Here is a 22,911-nt window from a genome sequence, read left to right on the forward strand (position 1 = left end):
TGCTACGATAAATAAACATGGCTAGTAAGAAGTATGTCGTCATCTTCGTTGACTTCAAGAAGGCATACGACTCAGTTGATAGACCTATTCTCATGAACATCCTGCAAGAACTAGGGCTATATGAGAAGACAGACAGTCTTATCCAACAGACTTTAAGAAACACCAAGTCACGAATGAAGTTCAGAGGAACCCTCTAAGAAAGTTTTGAAATCAAATCGGGAGTAAGACAGGGAGATGGTCTGTTCCCTCTCCTCTTCAACTGTGCCCAGGAAAAGGTAATAAGAGAGTGGCGGAAGGAGTCAGCTCAAGAGGGGATTACAAATTATATCTCTCTGGGATATAAGTGCAAAAGCCTCACTGTTGATTGCCTGGCATTTGCCGATGACCTAGCACTTCTGTCAGATTCAATAGAAATGTCGGTGAAACAACTCAGCGTTCTCAGACAGCATGCAGCAAAGGTTGGGCTTCATGTATCACTTGACAAAACCCAGTACATCACGAACATAGGTGAATCTCCTAGTAAACTGCATCTAGACCAGGGAGAGATCAAGAAAACCATCAGGTTCAAGTACTTGGGATAATGACTGGAACCTAATCTATCTAAAGGAACAACACTATCAACTCGAGTCAACAAGCTAGAGTTGGCACACAAGCTGACTAAGAATACTTATAATAAAAAATCTCTCCTGTAACACTAAACTGAAGCACTACCACCAGTCATCCGTCCTGAAGCCTTATATGCTTCAGAATGCTTATTACTCAATAGGTATGGACTTAATGATAAGCTCGAAATCCAGGAGAGAAAGATAATGAGGAAGATACTGGGGCCAGTCAAGGAAAGCGACATTTATAAAAGGCGATCCAACCGGGAGGTCTGCGAGTACTGTGAAAGGATCACAGATGTGGCTAGGGAAAGAGATATAGCATTTTATGGACACGTTTACAGGATGTATCGTGACAGATCGATCTACCAGCTTCTCTGTTACTGGCAAAAGAGGACGATGGAAGTTGAGAAAGATCTCCAGGAACTGGGGATAACAGAAGGAAACATGAAGGATCGGACAATACTAAGGAAGAAGCTTAGACAAAAGAGGTTCCAAGACAGAGTACCAAGACAGAAGACTGGTGCCTTCTGGACACAGGAGAGGAAGGAACAACACAGCCAGAGGATGCGTAACTACTGGACACTCCAAACGCGGTAGTTTAATCTCGTGGTCCTTAGTTGGCATATACGAAATAAGAAGAAGAAGAAAAAAATAAAGAATAAAAAAAAATTATTATTTTGTGGTATTAAAACTTATGTTAAAGTGATACATTCCACATCATTACGAAATGTCGTATTCCTGATCCATGAAACAAGGGTTAATGTATGTGTCACTGTGACCCATGATAATTTGCAACAATTTTGCTGTTGCACAGCATATTTTGTTTAGTTGCGCTGTACCATGTGCGCATATGATGAAGTTATATATAGTCTCCACTGATCAACTCATGATTTGGTCGATTTCTCACCCTATTGCAGCTCATATAAAATATTCAAACTGCAAACTTCATCTAAAGTATTTCAGAGTAGCTTCCATAAAGTCAAACTCCACATGTGCTTGAATAACTTTTAAGTTCGAGAACTGTTGACAAGATTTCACTACATTCAGTGTCCTGTAACCTAGCAGGCTTTTAGAATTTTTCGATTTTTTTCAAATCTGCACACACAGTCATTTCACATCACATCTCCTGACACTCACTATCATGACAAAAAAAAAAATTCACGGCAAAAGTATTGTTGTTGAAGGAATCACACTGGCATTAATCAGAAAATGATTTAAAAGTCCTATGGAATCATGTAAGCTCACAAGTAGAAATCTCACTACCCTATCAAGAGATTAAGGACGTGAAAACGTTTCACATATCCTCATACTTTCTGATTCCTGAACTGTCACCAGTTGTTTAGAAATCCGCTGGAAATGTGAGTTGTCTTATGTATGACGCAAAATACTTACAGTTTCATTGAATGATCGCTTAAAAACCACTTAAAACGCTATGTTAGTCTGTGTTGAGATCACTTTCTGCTTGCGGGAACAATGATTGGAGTTTAACGTTTCCTCTGCCTTGAGACAAATTTCCATTATACCAAGACATACCCACCGCAGAAATCAATGTATAATACTGTGAAATTTCCTGGTACACTGAAACTCTGTACCAGACCAGGATTGAAAGCCTGGTCCTGTGCCTTTCATTGGCAAGTGCTCTGCCATCTGAGCTTCCTGAACATGGTGCAAAGCCTTACTTCGAACAGTACCTCATCCCCTACCTTCCAATCTTCACAGAAGTTTTCCTGTGAAATTTGCCTGACTTGCACTCAAGGAAGAAAGGATATTTTGGAGATATGACTAAGCCACTTCCTGGAGGGTCTTTGCTGAGCGAATATTCACTCTGTAGGGGAGTGTGCACTAATATGATACTTTGCGGTAGATTAAAACTGTGTGCCACAATGGAACTCTAATGCGGGACCTTTGCGTTTTGGGGCAAGTGACGAAAGCAGAACTGTGAGAGCGGGTGATGAGTTGGGCTTTGGTAGCTCAGTTGCTAGGGCATTTGTCCATGATAGGCAAAGGTCCCGGGTTAGTATCCCAGAATGGCACAGAGGTTTAATGTTCAAGAATTTTCATATCAGTGCACACTTCACCGCAGAGCGAAAATTCATTCTGGAAATATTACCAGAGCTGTGGCTAAGCCATATTTCCGTACTATGATTTCGCCCAGGAGTGCTTATCTTGCAAGTTTCGCAGGAGAAATCCTGTGAAGTTTGGAAGGTAGGACACAAGTAAAGCCTTGAGAACGAGTCGTGAGCTGTGTTCAGGTGGCTCAGCCGGTAGAGCACATGCCCATGCAAGGCCAAGTATAACAACAACAACAACAGCTACTACTACTACTACTACTACTACTACTACTACTGCTACTTCTATTACTATTACTATAGCTAGTTGGGAACCTACTTGAGTCTATAATATGAGTATGCTGCTACTATCTTACTGAGTTCACTATGGGATCTACTTTTTGAGTGTATGGAATGAGTATGGTGGTACAGCAGTTACTACTACACATCTACTCACGTCTAATCTCAATATAGATTCAGTAAGTGAAATATCATTTACACACTATCATAATGATCTGACCCGCAGTGCAATCCATTGGCTAGCTTGGTAGACATGAATGTTGTAATCACGTCCTGGTATTTATTTATTTAATAGTATGGCTAGGGCCCCCCGTCGGTCAGACCTCGCCGGGTGCAGGTCTTTCAATTTGACGCCACTTCGGCGACCTGCAGTCGATGACGATGATAGGATGATGATGAGGGCAGCACAACACCCAGTCACTGGGCGGATAAAATTCCCCAACCAAGCCAGGAATCGAACACGGGCCCAGAGGAATGACAATCCGTCACGCTGACATTCAGCTACCAAGGGTGGTAAAAACATTTAACTGAGGGCCATCCCACGGCAATGGAAATATACTCACCCGTTACGAGATTTCTAGCACAGCTCCTCTACATTATTTGCCTACCCTCGGCCCGCGCGAACAAAATATGATCATATCTGAGTGATCTCTTACATGTGCCTCGAGGAGCATTCATGTCGATGTCTTGGTCATCAAACTCATATGATCTGAACATCTACATGATTACTCAACAATTCACAATTAAATACCTGGCAGAGGGTTCATCGAACCACCTTTAAGCTACTTTTCTATCTTTCCGCTCTTGAACAGTGTGCCGGAAAAACGAACACTAAAATACACTCCTGGAAATTGAAATAAGAACACCGTGAATTCATTGTCTCACGAAGGGGAAACTTTATTGACACATTCCTGGGGTCAGATACATCACATGATCACACTGACAGAACCACAGGCGCATAGACACTGGCAACAGAGCATGCACAATGTCGGCACTAGTACAGTGTATATCCACCTTTCGCAGCAATGCAGGCTGCTATTCTCCCATGGAGACGATCGTAGAGATGCTGGATGTAGTCCTGTGGAACGGCTTGCCATGCCATTTCCACCTGGCGCCTCAGTTGGACCAGCGTTCGTGCTGGACGTGCAGACCGCGTGAGACGACGCTTCATCCAGTCCCAAACATGCTCAATGGGGGACAGATCCGGAGATCTTGCTGGCCAGGGTAGTTGACTTACACCTTCTAGAGCACGTTGGGTGGCACGGGATACATGCGGACGTGCATTGTCCTGTTGGAACAGCAAGTTCCCTTGCCGGTCTAGGAATGGTAGAACGATGGGTTCGATGACGGTTTGGATGTACCGTGCACTATTCAGTGTCCCCTCGACGATCACCAGTGGTGTACGGCCAGTGTAGGAGATCGCTCCCCACACCATGATGCCGGGTGTTGGCCCTGTGTGCCTCGGTCGTATGCAGTCCTGATTGTGGCGCTCACCTGCACGGCGCCAAACACGCATACGACCATCATTGGTACCAAGGCAGAAGCGACTCTCATCGCTGAAGACGACACGTCTCCATTCGTCCCTCCATTCACGCCTGTCGCGACACCACTGGAGGCTGGCTGCACGATGTTGGGGCGTGAGCGGAAGACGGCCTAACGGTGTGCGGGACCGTAGCCCAGCTTCATGGAGACGGTTGCGAATGGTCCTCTCCGATACCCCAGGAGCAACAGTGTCCCTAATTTGCTGGGAAGCGGCGGTGCGGTCCCCTACGGCACTGCGTAGGATCCTACGGTCTTGGCGTGCATCCGTGCGTCGCTGCGGTCCGGTCCCAGGTCGACGGGCACGTGCACCTTCCGCCGACCACTGGCGACAACATCGATGTACTGTGGAGACCTCACGCCCCACGTGTTGAGCAATTCGGCGGTACGTCTACCCGGCCTCCCGCATGCCCACTATACGCCCTCGCTCAAAGTCCGTCAACTGCACATACGGTTCACGTCAACGCTGTCGTGGCATGCTACCAGTGTTAAAGACTGCGATGGAGCTCCGTATGCCACGGCAAACTGGCTGACACTGACGGCGGCGGTGCACAAATGCTGCGCAGCTAGCGCCATTCGACGGCCAACACCGCGGTTCCTGGTGTGTCCGCTGTTCCGTGCGTGTGATCATTGCTTGTACAGCCCTCTCGCAGTGTCCGGAGCAAGTATGGTGGGTCTGACACACCGGTGTCAATGTGTTCTTTTTTCGATTTCCAGGAGTGTATTATGACCGTTTCTCCCTAAGTAGGTGGGAGCCAGTAAAACATTTTCACACTGTGTGGAGGAAGTTGGTGATTGAAATTTGATGAGAAGCTCCTGTGGCAATGAAAAACTGCCTTTGCTTTAATGACTGCCACCCCAATTCGTGTACCATCTCCATGGCACTCTCTCCCTTATTTGTCGATAATACAAAACGAGCTGCCCTTCTTTGAACCATTTAGATGTCCTCCGTCAATCCTATCTGATGTGCGTCCCATACCGCCCATCAGTACTCCACTAGAGGGTGGACAAGTGTGGTCTAAGCAGTCTCCTCAGTACACCTATTACATATTCCAAGTGGTCTCTCAATAAGTCGCAGTCTTTGATTTGCTTTCCCCACAACATTATCTTTGCGGCGATTCCAAATTAAGTAATTCATATTGTTATCCCTAAGTATTTAGTTGAGTTTACAACCTTTAGATTTGTGTGGTTTATCGTGCATGTGAAATTTAGCTGATTCCTTTTAGTTCTCATGTGAATGACTTCACACTTTTCGCTATTTAGAGTTAATTGCCACATTTTACTCCATAGAGGTACCTGGCTTTTATCATTTGGAAATGGGTTTTGATCATCTGATTGTAGCACAACATATTATCGGACGTCACCTGTACACTCGCAGTATACAGGAGTAGTGTGTGAACACGTGATGCCAGACACCTCTGGATGGACTTTCGATCTGGCGACGATCGTAAGCGTACATGGGGAGTGCAGTGTAAGAGTGTGGGTAACAGCAGACTTCTCCATTATGACCGTCCATAACCTTAACCAGCTAAAAACTTCCTATACAAACACCTTGATAAAGGAAGCATATCTGCATTCAGTAGGAAAGATTTATAAATCCTGTTGAAACATCCCATCTCTGTGCCCGACAGCTAACTCAAAACATATCCTCTGCAACATTTCCGAATGGGTATACTGCTCTACCATTTATCTCTGATCCCAAACCTGCAACGTTTGCGATCATTCGTCTTGTATGTAGTTAGATTTGTCTAGAATTATCCGCAGAGCTCCTGGGTGCAAGACATGCAAGTTACTTCTGTCAGGCTACAAACTGCGATCTTAGGTGCGATATTTCGACTAATGACATAATTTTCTTCGCAAAGTGCTGTGGCCTGTGGTTTTACATGTGTCACTAGAAGTTAGTATTTCAAAATCACATATACATACATACTGTAAAAGCATCAGTGTGCATTTGCGAGGAATCTTGATTTCTCCTGTATGTGGGATGTAAATTTTTTGCTGTTGTGTTGCATATGTTTATGGACTGCCAAATTAAAACAAGGCAGATAGAAGAAAGTTAACTTTATTATTTCAAAAGTAATCACCGTAACTGTTAATAAATTTAGCCCACTATGAAACAAGGTGATCAGTGACTTCATGCAAAGGTATTTTTGACTGCCTATAGAACCATGATTGTGTCCAGGAATGCCCCTCCTCTTCGTCTGAAACAAATCGATGGCCACAAATGTCTCTCTTCAGGGCTCCAAAAATATGGAAATGCATCAGGAGAGATCAGGACTATGGAGGACGTGTAAGGGTTTCCAAACGAAACTTCTGCGGCACAGTCAGAACAGTCTTGGCAACACTTAAACTTAGGAGTAGACTGTGTACTTACCACAAGGGACCTGGAAGGCATGTCGGCGGCGCCGGTGAGCTGGGAAGTCTGGCAACCATGCAGGCTGCACCAGTGTCCGCAGGTCCGCCAACTTGGATTGTGTCGTCATAGAACTGCAGCGGTATGAGCTCACCTAGCGTCTTAGATTTTAAACAAGTAGGACATATGCCAATATTGAGTTTTCTAATTTACCACCAATTTACACTTAGGACAAGCATCATGCTTCCTCAGTGAAATCATAGGAGTGGGGAAACTCAGTGACTATTTTGAGTGTCCCAACAACTTTTCAATTTCTGGCCATTTTACACATAGGATAAATTATGTGTGTCAGAGATGTTGGGAAGGGGAAAATCTTGTTACTATGCTTGATGTCATTGATGACATCATATGGGAGTGAGGATGGGGAGGGAAAGGGAGGAAATCTGCCTGGCAAGAATGTAGACTTCACCAGCACATAAACAGCTACCCTACCTACGCATAATATGTATCTGCCTTATGAATAAGAATAATAGTAAAATAATTTTATTTACGCCTTTCCTTAGGAAAAGAGTGGCATGATGTACGGACTACACTGAGCCCAGCATTCACTTCAATGAAGATGAAAAACATGTTCGTGTTGATGACTGAAATCGGACAGCAGATGGTCGACTATCTATGGAAAGAAACTGCTGTATACAAAGGTGAGCAATGGCCACTTGTATTTTGAAAACACTGCTTTCACTTTCTGAACTTCAGTACATTTAGGCAACATTCTTTAGATATCATACGTATTTTAGTCGAATATTGACAGTCTAAGACTGATTACTCCATTTAGATTAAAATTAAATATCAGATTGCCACCACTGCTGAATACAATTTTTGAACATTTCTTTCTACTTCTTCTCTACACAGTATTGCTAACGTGATCGAAAATGGATCAGGATGTAAAGACAAAGCTTTCGAGAAGTTGATGTATCGAAAAGAAACAGCGGTTTCGTAACATTACTCGAAGCGAGATATTAGAAGGTGCAATGCACTTTTTATATGTTTATTCCAAAATTCCAAGAGAAAGTAGACCGCCTTTGTAAAACTTGTTAATTTTCTTTTCATTTTTTCCGATAGTTGAAGCTGCCCTTCATTTATTTCTGCTACGAAGTATTCTTTCACCTGTATGTACCATTCTTTGTAAGTTTCTGAGCATATTTCGTTTTGTTGTTCTCTAAAACCGTTCCCATGAATTGTCAGCTGCATTACCAGTAAGAAGTTCTGAAAAACTTCCAACACGACTTTCGCTCCAGTGTTCCCTTGGTCATGGCCCTGGCAATATTTCATCCTTCGTCCATCGTGAAACATCCTCAGTTTTCAGTTACAGGAATGGAGGACACCTACTTTTGCAAAAGTCTAAATACTTTCTTGATCCTTATTTCCAAACATGTTTCACCATCCCAGTGCTAGCATCAGTGAATCTTAATTTCATGTCTGAAGTTTTGAAATTAGTTAAAACTCCAATAGAAATAGTAATAACAGTAAGACTTAGTTTTCAGATAAAAGCATTCCTGTTGTTATTCAAATATGTATTCAGATACGAAGTAAAGATGAACTTGAACATATCGAAACATGTTTAGGTAAAGAACCCAGAAGAATTTTAGGGCAAAAACAGTCGGATATTGTTTCTAACACTGTTTTTGCAAGGACGTTTTGTAGAAATCTCCCGAAACAAAAGAATAATTACCGAATTTCTTAATTATATAGCACATGGAGGGGCACGTACTAATATTTGCAATTAAAGTTATTGTAAAAAAAACGCACGTAAACGTATTAACGATCTTCATTTTCTGGGAGGAGAGGGCAGTTCATTTCCACTGTCATTTCTCAACAAGATTTAAATAGACCACGAGGATAGTTGGCGATGTCGACTTTGCCCAGGGCCCACACACATCGACGGATTAAGGCACATTACAGAGAAATAGAAATTAACCTGTTACAGAATATTCTTCTTCATTCATTTTAACGTACCTGTCCACTACCTTAGAGAAACGTTCCGGGGAAATTTCAACAGGTTGTTGAATCATTTATTTAGCTTTAAGTAAGTACATAAATCATACCTCCTTCTATATGGTGGTATATATTGCCTTTCTCAAAGGTTCCATTGCAGTCGCTCATAAGTCTGAAGCAACATGCGTTACGTAAACTAGAAACAGATGCTACTGTTGGACACTGGAGAGTTTCCGTTGTTGTACTCTTCCAATCAAACCAAAGCCTGAAATTTGAAGAGAACTGAGTACAAACATTTTCTTTTACATCGTTTTCTTTCAGCTTCTTCCAGTAAGGATGACGTTCTGACAGTGGAGACGAAGGACTTTTTCACTCGCATTACCAACGACGTGATAGCGACGTCAGCATTTGGTGTCAAAGTGGACTCGCTGTCGGACCCAGAGAACCTGTTCTACTGCATGGGCCGGGAGCTGACCAACATTCGCGTGACTGCTGCTATTGGCTATATGCTGTTCCCGTCGCTCATGGTGGTGAGTACAGCACACGAAATTAAAGAGTTTTTCTAATTTCTCTGAATAATCGTAACCTCTGTTTTAACGATTGTTTTACTTTTCCCGTTCGCGACAGTTGCTGGGCATACCGTTCGTCAGTACGAAAGCGATAGAGTACTTTAAATCTGTCGTGTGGGAGACCATTGAGACGAGAGAGAAGCAGGGAATAGTTCGACCCGACATGCTCCACCTGCTGATGCAGGCACGACGCGGCGAACTGGCGGCAGACGAAGGAGAGAAGGACGGGACGGCTGGACACAAGGCCAGGCGTAAGTCTGTTCACTGGTGACTTTTCATTTTCCGCATTAGTTACTAACGCAGTATTCTAGTGCATTGGCTGCAGTTCTTTACGACCATAATTAGCTGTCTCGTAAGAAGGTGAAGTGGTTTAGGCAAAGTTTCGTATCAGGATCGAAATTACAGCAACAGATACAGTGTATCGCGTCAGGAATAGTACTCCCCCGGACCATCACTAACTGTAAACTCACGTCTTGGAGGTACTATCCCCACGCGAGACGTTGCATCTACTAAGTTCATTTTTCTTCTGACGATGGAGAGAGTTAAAATGAGTTTTTTTCTGAGTCATCGTTCTTTCGTCTTGGAGGTACTATCCCCACGCGAGACGTTGCATCTACTAAGTTCATTTTTCTTCTGACGATGGAGAGAGTTAAAATGAGTTTTTTTCTGAGTCATCGTTCTTTCGACTGGTCTGATGGGGCCGGCAACGGATTCCTCTCCTGTTCCAACCTCTCCATCTCAGAGTAGCTTCTGCAATCCACGCCCTCAATTATTTGCTGCATGTAGTCCACTCTCTGGCTTCCTCTACAGCTTTTACCCTCTACAGCTCCCTCTAGTACTATGGAAGTTACTTCCTGGTGTCTCGGATGTCCTATCATCCTCTCCCTGCCTCTCTTCAGTGTTTTCCACGTAGTGCTCACCGATTCTGCGGAGAGACTCCTCATTTCTTACCTTATCAGCCCATCTAATTTTCAACTGTCGTCTGTAGGAGACGTCGCAATGAATGAATTTTCACTCTGCAGCGGAGCGTGCGCTGATATGAAAATTCCTGGCATATTAAAACTGCGTGCCGAACCGAGCCTTTCGCGGGCAAGTGCTCTACCATCTCAACTACCCAAACACGACTCACAGCTCGTCCTCACAGCTTTACTTCTGCCAGTGCCTCGTCTAGTCTCCTACCTACTCCGCTGCAGAGTGAAAATCTCATTCTGGAAACATCCCCCAAGCTGTGGCTAAGCCACGTCTCTACAATATCCTATTCGCAGGAGAGCTTCTGTAAAGCCGCTGATGTTCCACTTGTCGCAACCATCGTGGATTTTCCGTTGCCCAATAGTGCATATTATGCCGGTTTACGTTACCGCTGTTGGCGAAAATAGAACGCTTGCAAAAAATCTGCTATTGTACCGTAATTTCTCTTGTGCCCAGTGGCGGAACTGTACACGACGTTCAAAGTCGTCGCCATGCAATTCCTGGTGCATAGAAATACGGTACGGGTGCAATCGATGATGTAGCATTCTGAACACCGACATTTTTGACATTCCAGATTCTCGCGGAATTTGTCTTCTACTGATGTGCAGATTAGCTGCGACAGCAGCTAAAACACCTACTTGGGCATCATCATTTGTTGCATGTCGTGGCTGATGTTTCACATGTGGCTGAACACTTCCTGTTTCCTTAAATAACGTAAATATCCGGCCAACGGTGCGGACACTTGGATGATGTCGTCCAGGATACCGAGCAGCATACATACCACACGCCCGTTGGGCATTTTGATCTCAATAGCAATACATCACCATGATATCGACCTTTTCCGCAATTGGTAAACGGTCCATTTTAACACGGGTAATGTATCACGAAGCAAATACCGTCCGCACAGGCAGAATGTTACGTGATATCACGTACGTTTGTGACTATTACAGCGGCAGCTATCACAAAGCGAAGAAAGTGGTCCAACTAAAACATTCATATCTCTTTACATACTACACGAATATGTAATAAAAATGGGGGTTCCTATTTTTAAAAAAAACGCAATATATATCCGTCTGACTTATGGCAGCGCCATCTAGCGGGCCAACCACAGCGCCATCTGGTTTCCCCCTTCAAGCTAGACGAGTTTCGTTCTTTGTAGTTTTTCGTTTGACGCTTATTTCGTGAGATACTTGGCCCGGTCACGATCAGTGGACCACCCTGTACACATAATTGTGTACGGGACGCTCGGTGCGCGAATTCTACTCGCACTTACCGGTTTCTTCCCCTTTTACATTAGCGTTTTGCTGTCACTCTCGGTACAACTAGGTAATCCAGATCCAGGAAGAGCAGAAATTTCTGTTTTTTCACAATTTATGTGTTCCTTAGAATAGTGCTCACCTTGTCTGCATGATGGCAGGCCTCACCGACGAAGATGTGGCAGCCCAGGCGATGATATTCTTCTTCGCCGGCTTCGACACCGTGTCCACGGTGCTGACCTTCTGCAGCTACCTGCTGGCGGCTCACGAGGACGTCCAGAGGCGGCTGCAGCAGGAGGTGGACGAGCTGATGGAGAAGAGCGGGGGGCAGCCCAGCTACGAGCAAGTCATGGGCTGCCAGTACCTCGACATGGTGCTCTCTGGTAAGCTGCAACCCTCCTCACTGAAATGGGTATCGACTGTATTGTCGGGAGTACACTCTTTCACTGGCTGTTTTTATGTTGGTGCTGTTTGGTGTTCTGCGTACGTTGCTGAATCGAAGAAACATTGATTATATTTCTCCAAACTGTAATAACGGTTAAAGCAGCTACGCAAGGGAGTCCCATATGATCAGTCCCTATTTTAGGGTTTGACAGTGACCCCCAGGGATAGGTGGGTGTGTTAAAGCGCTACTTCCAGGACAAGGAAGTGGGTCGGCTACGATTTAAACTCCTTAAATAAATAATCCTGCCCTAACGAACCCAAAGTAGTCCACGTGGAATAATATTAGATACAACAACATCATATTAGCTTCAAAACACTTTAAACAAATTGTCACTGCCTCCAAGAAGTAAGCGAATCACACTCAAACCCCTGGTATTTAAAACAAGCAACTAAAATCACACTAAAATCACACTCGTACAAGATTACTTCAAGGAAAGGCGTAAAATGATACATTAGAGTTACAACAGCTATACGTCCTTGATAGACGCAAACATTCAAGGCCCCGCAGGACGATGTGACTGAATGACCATACATTGGTGCATCGATTGTGTGACACACAGTGCTTTCTGAAATAGGCTAAACACTAAGACTGAGAAATAATATACAGTAAGCTCCAAGGTTTCAACGGTAAACCAGGATATTGGCGCCATCAGACACCAATACGTATTACTACAGCCAAAGTGGCACGACAAGTTTCGTAGCGGCGAACAACAAGAGAAACTGTACAAAGAGTTTCGTGATTGAGAATCAAACCGTAGTCTGTCTCAGGTTCATCAACTTGCAACACGGAGAGCAGAAAATATGTCTCGAACGAATGACGTAAGTACAATGATTTCACCTCATAACGTCAGTTTAGGTCTGTGTCCAACAGTATTGGAAACGTAGATCACCGACGAAGATGCGGCAGTCCAAGCGATGATATTCTTCTTCGCCGGGTCCGACACCGTGCCTACGGTGCTGACTTTCTGCAGCTACCTGCTGGAAGCTCACGAAGACTTCCCAACAATATGTATCAGCTGACGACCACCAAACTTCTTCGCTACACAGTCCGTCCTAAAACACGCTCAATGCAGCCAGCGGCGACTCGAGTGGACATTTTCATCGCGACAGTATTCGCCGCCAAGGTTGCCTCTCGTGTCCGCTGCCAGCCACACGCTCTCATGCCCCTCACTCCACACGTTCGCTCGGTCGATCGTGCGCGCCACCTCGCGACCCTGTCACGAGTCCGAAAGGGTACGATCTCTGGAGGAGGACCGATAGGATGACAGCCGACATGGATCGTCTTCAACGTATCTACATACTGTTTCAAAACTCCTGTACAGGGCTCTAGAGGTACAGTTTTGATAAGGAGCCCGCTTCAAGGTACCCATAAACTAAGAAAAGGGCCCTGTCGTCAGTGTCCCTTGTACTTATGACATCACTTATCAGTTTCGTCCGACATCAACAATGGTTACGAGAAACAGGTACGTTCGTAACTGGAAGGGTTTACTGTGGCACTGCATGAAAGCACCGCACTCTCCACTTTGAAGAGGACATCTTTCGTCATGTAGGAGGGAAACCAATGATGAGTACTTCAGACATTGTCCATCATGGACATATGTCGTCATGAAAATTGACATTCGTGAAAAACTAAGTTTTCGTGTAATGCAACACAAATTACACACACTATAGTCTTCCAGTGTTTGATAATGAGAGAATTTAGCCCCTTTCAACAAACTTTAAACATCTCTAGCCTGTGGGTAATTAATCCCAAACTAATAAAACGAACATAATTAAGGTTTCCGCCTTCAAACGCAAAGGCGTTAGATGATTAACGCCAAATATTTAACACATTAAACCGTTAACAGGGAAATCAGTCTCTGAACCTGTTTCATACATGGCAGTTCGGGTCTTTATAGAATCTGCTCCTGCTGGGCTGCCCTGGTGGCACCAGCGGGCTGCTGCAGAGGCCGCGCTGACCCGTGAGGCGGTCAGTCTGGGAGGAGGAAAGCAGCAGAACCACGGGGCAGATGACGCGCACGAATGTGGTTCTGGTGGCGGCGCGGCAAACCATGTGGACCTGCAATCTAGTACATGAGACAGGCAATGCGTTCCTGGATCACTTCTGTCTCCCAGCGCCCACGGTTGCCGTAAACCTTGAAAAGAACCAGATCGGTCGGCGCGAAACTAATACTCGCGGACCATTGGCGGCGCCAGACGCCGCAGTGGGTGGAGCAAGGGTGGCAGCGTCCGATGGCGGCGGCCACTAAGAGGTGCCGCCGGTGATGGTCCGCCTCGTGGGTGGGAGCGACCGACAGCAGGCGTGAGGGAGTTCCAGCGCCTGCCTGTTCCTGAGTGTGGCTGGTGAGAAGCTCCACCATCGGTTGTTTGAAAGTGCGTACAAAGCGTTCTGCTTCTCCACTGAGTGGGCACGAAACGGAGAGCTTGTTCACAAAACTGTTCAAAATCAAAATGGCTGTAAGCACTATGCGACTTAACATATGAAGTTATCAGTTCCCTAAAACTTAGAACAACTTAAACATAACTGACCTAAGGACATCACACACATCCATGCCCGAGGCAAGATTCCAACCTGCGACTGTAGCAGCGGCGTGGTTCCGGACTGAAGCGCCCAGAACCGCTAGTCCACAGCGGCCGGCACTGTTCAAAATCAAGTGAGGTGAACTGTGGTCCATTGTCCAACACAAGTACTTCTGGCAAACCTTCTATGCAAAATATATAGGTCAACGATTGAATTGTGCTACGTGATGTGGTAGGAACCATAGGCACCGCAAATGGGGAACTGCTAAAAGAGTCTACCACTATGAGCCAACGAGTGTTCCAAAATGGTCCTGCAAAGTCATTGTACACTCGTTGCCGCGGCGATTGAGTCTTACGCCAAGCTGCAAATGTCTGTGGCGGAGCGGATTGGTCTTCCGCGCATGCGGGACACTGTGGCGTCATCTATTCAGAATGGGCGTCCGTGCCCTGCCAAGTTCGGAGCCGTAGCGTTAACTGTTTGGTGCGAACAGTTCCCCGTGTCCTGGGTGGAACAATCCCCCAACACATCCTTTCGTAGCACATTGGGAATAAGTACACACGATGGTCCACTGTCCTTTTGAACTAGAATCACACCATGTTGAACTGAAAGGTTATGCTCATGCGCAAAATTTCGACGCACAATTGAATTCTAGATAATCTTCAATGCACGACGCCAAGACGTGCGAATGTAATGCAACAAAATCTTGAGATCTGTGTCTGCTTCCACGGCCTGTGCAATTCTTCTGTAGTGCCAGGGAAAAAGAGTCCAGCAATTCAGAGTCCTGCGCATCGATTTGGCAACAAGAGGCGGCAGATGCATCGAAATCAGAGTGTGGGACAATCGGAAGGCGAGATAGGGTGTGTGCTTTGGAATGCTTTGGCGTAGGTCTGTACACAATTTCATACTGATGCTGTGAAAGCAAGAAAGCCCTACGTTGCATTTATTGAGCACTGCGTGTAGGAAACGGCTTTTATCGATGAAACAATGACTGAAAAAGGTTGTGATCTGTCACTAAAAGGCAGGCCGTTATGGCCGAGCGGTTCTAGGTGCCTCAGTCTGGAACCGCGCGAGCGCTACGGTCGTAGGTTGGAATCGTGCCTTGGGCATGGAGGTTTGTGACGTCTTTAGGTTACTTAGGTTTAAATAGTTCTACGTTCTAGGGGACTGATGACCTCAGAAGTTAAGTCCCATAGTGCTCAGAGCCATTTTTGTCACTAAAGTAACTTGTGACCACACAAATAGTGATGGAATTTGGTCACACCATAAACAATAGCGAGAGCCTCTTTTTCTGTTTGACAATAATTGCACTGAGTTAACAACTTTGAGGCAAAAGCATTGGGTCTGTCTTGTGCACCAACTCTGTGCGAAAGCACAGCGCTGATTCCGTAGGAAGAAGCGTCCACTTGCAAAACTGCTAGCTTGGCAGGTCAAATTGCACTAAACAACAGTCACCAAGCAAGGCATTTTTGAGTTTCTGAAATGCTTCTTGGCACTTTTTGGTCCACACTGAAGACACATTTTCCCGATGAAAGCGATGCAATGTGTCCGCGATCTGCGCAGCATTCGGTATGAACCGAATGCAGTATGTCATCTTGCCTAGTACTGACTGCAGTTCAGACACATTGCTGCGAGGAAGAGAAGGGTCACGGATTGCAAGCAAGTGAGACTGTTTATCACTGTTTATCACATGTGTGTGCGTGTGTGAATTCCTATGGGACCAGACTGCTGAGTTCATCGGTCCCTAGGCTTACACACTACTTAAACTAACTTATGCTAAGAACAACACACACACACCGATGCCCGAGGGAGGACTCGAACCTCCGGCGGGAGGGGCCGCACAATCCGTGACATGGCGCCCTAGGCCGCGCGGTCACTCCGTCACGCTTTATCACATGATCCAAGCACTGAAGTTCAGAGTGAAAAATGTCATACTTTTCGAGACGACACTCGAAGAAGGGTCCGCAAATTCCCAGTGTGTTCCTCTGGTGTACTACCTGAGACGACAATATCGTCAAGGTAGTTTGAAGAAAATGGCGTCCGCCCCGATAGCTGAGTGGTCAGCGCGACCGAATGCCGCGCCAAGGGGCCCCGGTTCGATTCCCGGCTGCGTCGGGCATTTTTCTCCGCTCACGTACTGGGTGTTGTGTTGTCCTTGTCATCGCGTTGTGTTGTCGTCATCGTCCTCTCACCCACCGGGATGGCGACAGGAAGGGCATCCGGCCTCCCCTTAAATTAACCTTGGCAGATCAGACGATAACCAAGCCGACCTTGAGAAAGTGCGGGACAGGGGCACAAGGAGAGAGAGAGGGAGAGAGAGAGAGAGAGAGAGAGAGAGAGAGTTTGAACAAAATGGCGCTTTCGCAGTCAGCTGTTGCAAATAACACTGAAAAATGGCGGGTGCGAAAGCACTGCCGAATGGCAAACGCAAACACCTTCACACTCCGAAGTGTGAATTTTCAACAAACACTATCTGTGATTCTTCATCAAATGGAATTTGCAAGTAGTCATCACGCAAATCTATCTTATAAAAGTAACGCCTTCACCAAGCCTGTCCATGAGTACCTCAGGACGAGGTAGTGCATAAGTGTCAATTTGTTTCTAGGTAGACTGTAGACTTGAAGTCAACACAAATGCGAATGCGACCAGAAGGCTTAGGCAACCAAAGTAGAGGACTTGCCCATTGACTAGCTTGAATGGGAGGAGTTACACCATAATCTTGCAATTCTTTCAATTCAATGGCTCCTTGTCTCTTAAAGCAGTTGGAACGCGGATGGCCTGGAAAGACTTAGGCTGTGCATCGTCATTCAATGTATGATGCGCTACAATGTCATTAGCGTTTCCCATTCCTTCTAAAAATAGTTGAGGAAGTTCTTTAAGCAAGCTAGTTACTCTGTCTTTTGGAGTAAAAGCAGTCACTGAAAGTACAGTGTCTTGTATGCCAAGGGCAAACAAATCAAAGGCATCTAAACAGAACGTGTTCCCACTGTCTCTTGATTTCAACACAGTAAAAGTCACCATGCTACTGTGAGATTTGTAAGTGGCAGGCAAACAACCCTGTCCAAGCACTGGAATTTTCTGTCCGTTGTAAGCATTGCAGTCCTTGCTAGATTTAGAAAGGTGTGGTGAGCCTTACTGTTTGTTCGAGGCACGATTAAGCAAAGTTACTGAAGCACCGTTTCTAGCTGAAAGGTCACACGACGGCCAGCAATTCGTAATGAGACAAACAGTTTGTTAGAACGTCGTTGCACAGCAATAGGACGAGGAGGAGGCACAACCTTAATCTTACTTTTGTCGGAACCTGTTGTAGGTTTTGAAAACACATCGTTTACTGCAAGGTGCACGAGCCCGTTTTTTGTGGGAGCCGTAAAATTGGCGTTTTTGTGCGGTTGCTAACAAATTGCTTGGACACGGCCTGTTTCTCCACACTTGTAACATGTTGCGTTACGTGATGCACAATCCTGTCTTTTATGGCGAACAAGGGAAAGATTTCACTAAGTTCACAGGCCCGGTTACCTGTCCACGTGGCTGTCCTCGCGGCTGTGTGCGCGCTCGTTGTCGTGGCTGCTTGGGGCGGTCGCGAACGAGGGCCGACTCGAACTGACAAATCGGGGCCTCGTCAGACTTATCGGCCGGAATGGCACCCGAATCCTATTGCTATAAGATTTGCAATACTTGGGGAAGTGATGGATCAGACTATTTTAAGACCTGTTCCCGTATTCTGCTATCCGGGACACTGAATGTTATTGCATCACGGATCATTATACCGCCGTAAAAGTTGCCACAACTACACTTAAATTTACACTTCCTAGTCATGCACGTTAACTCTGATACCACTGGCGCTACGTCTGTTCCGGATTTCTTTGCAAGCGAAAGAACTGATATCTAGCTGCAGCCACTTGGACTTGCTGGTCGTAGTATTGAGTTAATGCAGCGGGTAATAGCTGAGTTCGTCGGGAGACACGATAGGGAACAGTTTCTGTATTAATCTGAATTCTGGGAATCCCACAAGCGAAATGAAGTATTGTAACTTTACAGTACCTTGAACACACACCACGAACATGACAATGCGCTTTGAAATGAGTCAGGTATTCAATCCATTCCTCTTCTGATTCCTTAAACTGCCAGAACGTTGGTATGCTGGTCGGAGGCATTGTTGGGCTGGTTGGTTGGTCAGTTGTGGTTGTGTGGCCGACGCAGCCAATAGTTGTTGTACTGTCGTTAGTAATGAAGTAATTTGTTGGTTCTAAAAATGAAAAACTCGTGTTAGCTCCATCACATTGGCCGTCTGCGGCTGAGAGTGGGGGCAGGAGGTCCAGGGGGTAGGGAATTCATGGTTTACACAAATACGTTGAAGCAAAAAAGCAAGCAAAGCCTCTGAAAAGATAAATTTGATAAGTTCTGCGGCTCCCCTCCTGGAATACAAGTAAGAACACAACAAAAAATGAGCAATAGAAATACTTGAATACGATCGCCCCTGCAAGCTAAACCACAAGAAAAGCAAGCAAACTCTTCGGCCAATCCTCGTTGCCACTGTACAGTCCTCATCGCCATTGTAGTTTGCCATCCTCGTCGCCACCGTATTGTACCGTGGGAAGCAGGACAGAGGACGTTGTTATGGGTGGCCGGTATCCTCTTTCTACAACACAAATGCATGTGTGGATTAATACGTTTCTTTATTTACATCAAGTTGACAGTTAACACGAACAGAGTCCATGTTCGTGCTACAAGCTGATCAGTAACAGTCCTCTCGCAGACAGTATCGGTAATCTTGATGTCCCACTAATCTGGTCGCCATGCACTGTCACAGCCTGTTGAGAAGCAAGGCCGCTCTGCGAGTGAACGCCAGGTGCCAGACTGGACCGAGTCGGCGAGCCCTCTCGCGACGTGCTGGTTGTCCCTGTGCCTCTGGCCAAGCGCCCTTCACCCTGTGCCTACCACCGATCTTGGTGCTGCGTCTTTGCTTACAACAGCAAAGGTTTGATGTGGAATTCCAGGTGGGATCGCAATGGAGATATTGTGCCAAGTCGACAGGAAGAAATTTCCATGCACAAAATTAAATTTTTATAAAACATCTTAATGAATACTTTTTGTACTATTGCTAGTAAGTCTGCAATTTTTTTGCTTTTCCCTAGAGCGTGTCTAGTGCGAGGTTCGCTTCTCCACGATTTGGTAAATTTGATTTTAGTATTCAACTTTGAGGCCCAATGCCTTTCCTGACGCCACAGTCATCAACGAAACATTAAAACAGGAAAGTTGTGTTCGCCACCTGTCTGTGAATAGCGTGAATTTTGATCTACGTGTCATCGTGCTTTAACTGTTTGCATATCGTATTCACTAGAGATCCTGCAATCCCGTTACAATTAAAATTAGTTAACTTCTCCTGGCAGAAGGTCTCTCGTAACGAAGGAAATGCATATTTTATTACATCACGCTCACTATAAATCAAGGGGCAGCATGAGCGACTTGAATTCTTCAGTAGTGCAGCTTAGATACTTGCCAGTCTCTGCAGTGGATTACGGGGAGCAATCTCAGCCACAGAACCAGTATTCCAACGTGACTTCGTAGCTGCCTCCCCCTTCAAGGGTACCACGCAAGCTAACCTCTGACTTTCGCGTGTTCTTTGGTTATATTATACCGGAATTATTTCCCTACAGAAAATCTCTTTCGAAATAGCTATTACAAAACTCTTACAACATTTACTACTCATTATCCCTATACATACTCTTGTATACTGTTTTACATGAATAAATTCATAGTCCGCAGCTCGTGGCCGTGCGGTAGCGTTCTCGCTTCCCACGCCCGGGTTCCCGGGTTCGATTCCCGGCGGGGTCAGGGATTTTCTCTGACTCGTCATGACTGGGTGTTGTGTGCTGTCCTTAGGTTAGTTAGGTTTAAGTAGTTCTAAGTTCGAGGGGACTGATGACCATAGATGTTAAGTCCCATAGTGCTCAGAACCATTTGAATAAATTCATAAAGTTTACAAGATACATACACTTTGTGATCAAAAGTACCCGGACACAACCATAAACATACGTTTTTCATACTAGGTGCATTGTGCCGCCACCCACTGCCAGGTACTCCGTATCAGCAACCTCAGTGGTCGTTAGATATCGTGAGAGAGCAGAATGGGGCGCTCCGTGGAACTCACGGACTTCGAACGTGGTCAGGTGATTCGCAGTCACTTGTGTCATAGCCTTGTACCAGTTATTTCCACACTCCTAAACATCCCTAGGTACACTGTTTCCGATGTGACAGGGAAGTGGAAACATGAAGGGACACGTACAGCACAAAAGCGTACAGGCCGACCTCGTCTGTTGACTGACTAAGACCGCAGACATTTGAAGAGGGACGTAATGTTTTATAGGCAGACATCCATCCAGACCATTACACCAACCTGCATCAGCATCCACTGCAAGTGCTACGACAGTTAGGGGGAATGTGAGAAAACTAGGATTTCATGGTCGAGCGGCTGCTCGTAAGCTACGCATCACGCCGGTAAATGCCAAACGACGCCTCGCTTGGTGTAAGGAGCGTAAACATTGGACGACTGAATTGTGGAAAAATGTTGTGTGGAGTGACGAATCACGGTACACAATGTGGCGATCCGATGGCAAGGTGTGGGTATGACAAATGTCAGGTGAACGTCATCTGCCAGCGTGTGTTGTGCCAACAGTAAAATTCGGAGGCGGTGGTTTTACGGTGTTGTCGTGTTTTTAATGGAGGGGGCTTGCACCCCTTGTTGTTTTGCGTGGAACTATCACACCAGAGGTCTACATTGGTGTATTAAGCACCTTCTAGCTTCCCACTGTTGAAGAGAAATTCGGGGATGGCGATTGCATCTCTCAAGCCGATCGAGCACCTGTTCATAATGCACGACCTGTGGCGGAGTGCTTACACGACAATAACATGCCTGTGATGGGCTGGTCTGCACAGAGTTCTCACCTGAATGTTGTAACACCTTTGGGATGTTCTGCAAAGCCGACTTCGTGCCAGGTGTCACCGACCGGCATCGATACCTCCCCTGAGTGCAGCACTCCGTGAAGAATGGGCAGCCATTCCCCGAGAAACCTTCCAGCACCTGACTCAACGTATGCCTGCGAGAGTGGAAGCTGTCATCAAGGTTAAGAGTGGGCCTACACCATACTGAATTCCATTACCGATGAAGGACGCCACGAACTTGTAAGTCATTTCCATCCAGGTGTCCGGATACTTTTGATCACAAAGTGTATATATTTGTCTCTATTTGAAAATGTTTATCTCACTGACACCCAATCCCAGACGTCTGTCCTCCACGACCGACGTCAGTGACAGGTTGGTACTGTGAGTCGACTTCTGGAGGGTACCTGGCTAAATCAGCCGCGCTATGCTCCTACAGAGTGTGTGTCTACATCCAAGTCCTGCGCTAGCCACAGTATTAAGCATTCATATATATCCGAAGATCTGAATACTAGCCGCTACAGTAAGAGACCCATAGTGAACAAACACAAATATCTCAGCTAGTGTCCTATCAGTATTGTTTCGTTTCAGATGACTAACTGCCAGTGTGACCACTCACCCTTCGCCGCTACGCTGTTCACAGAGACCCTGCGCATGTACCCGCCGCTCTCTGCTCTGGACCGGCAGTGTGTGCGGCCCTACCGACTGCCGGCGACTGACACCTGCCCGGGGATCGACCTCCGACCTGGTGACGTCATATGGCTACCCATCCGCGCCATCCATTTCGACCCGAAATACTATACGGAACCGGAGCGTTTCGACCCGGAACGCTTCAACCCAGAGAACAAACACCTCATCAAACCTTTCACGTACTGCCCATTTGGATCTGGACCTCGCATCTGCATTGGTAAGTATTTATCCTCATTTTCTCGTGTTATGTTGCTTTTCTGTTCTGTTATTTTGACAAGAAAGAACTCCGTTGTTCATTATATTCACAACTACAGTGGTGCGCATAATTTAAAGACAAAAGTAACTTCCGCTTGATGTGTCAGTTCCAATTAACATAGCAATCGCGCCGTACTCACCGCGACTCGTGATGGGCCTCTGGATATTACAAAGGGCGGGACGTGGGTGTGTGACCACCACGGGCGGGAGTGCATGCTCTACAACACCCTCCCACGCTGACCACAAGCTTGATGGAGAGTTCTCGTGGTGGGGCGCTGAACTCCTCCACCAGCGGGGTTGGCATGCTCTGGATGGTCGCTGGTGCACGTGGACGTGCTGAAATACGTCTCGCCAATTCATCAAACACGTGCTCGATGGGATTCAGGCCGGTGGAGTAGGCAGACCAGTCCATTCGCTGGATACCCTCTCAT

At 46.0% G+C, this 22,911-nt stretch overlaps 1 protein-coding gene across 1 annotated transcript in view; it reads left to right on the forward strand.

The window, feature by feature from the left end:
- LOC126163193 (cytochrome P450 9e2-like) overlaps positions 1 to 22,911 on the forward strand; it is a 53,835-nt gene that overhangs the window by 28,087 nt on the left and 2,837 nt on the right. The window contains exons 3-7 of the mRNA XM_049920145.1: positions 7,409 to 7,546; positions 9,162 to 9,370; positions 9,468 to 9,660; positions 11,796 to 12,017; positions 22,179 to 22,442. Of these exons, the coding sequence (XP_049776102.1) occupies positions 7,409 to 7,546; positions 9,162 to 9,370; positions 9,468 to 9,660; positions 11,796 to 12,017; positions 22,179 to 22,442 (1,026 nt within the window). The remainder of the gene's footprint in view (positions 1 to 7,408; positions 7,547 to 9,161; positions 9,371 to 9,467; positions 9,661 to 11,795; positions 12,018 to 22,178; positions 22,443 to 22,911) is intronic.

Source organism: Schistocerca cancellata, chromosome 2 (genome assembly GCF_023864275.1).
Source record: "Schistocerca cancellata isolate TAMUIC-IGC-003103 chromosome 2, iqSchCanc2.1, whole genome shotgun sequence".
Taxonomy (NCBI): domain Eukaryota; kingdom Metazoa; phylum Arthropoda; class Insecta; order Orthoptera; family Acrididae; genus Schistocerca; species Schistocerca cancellata.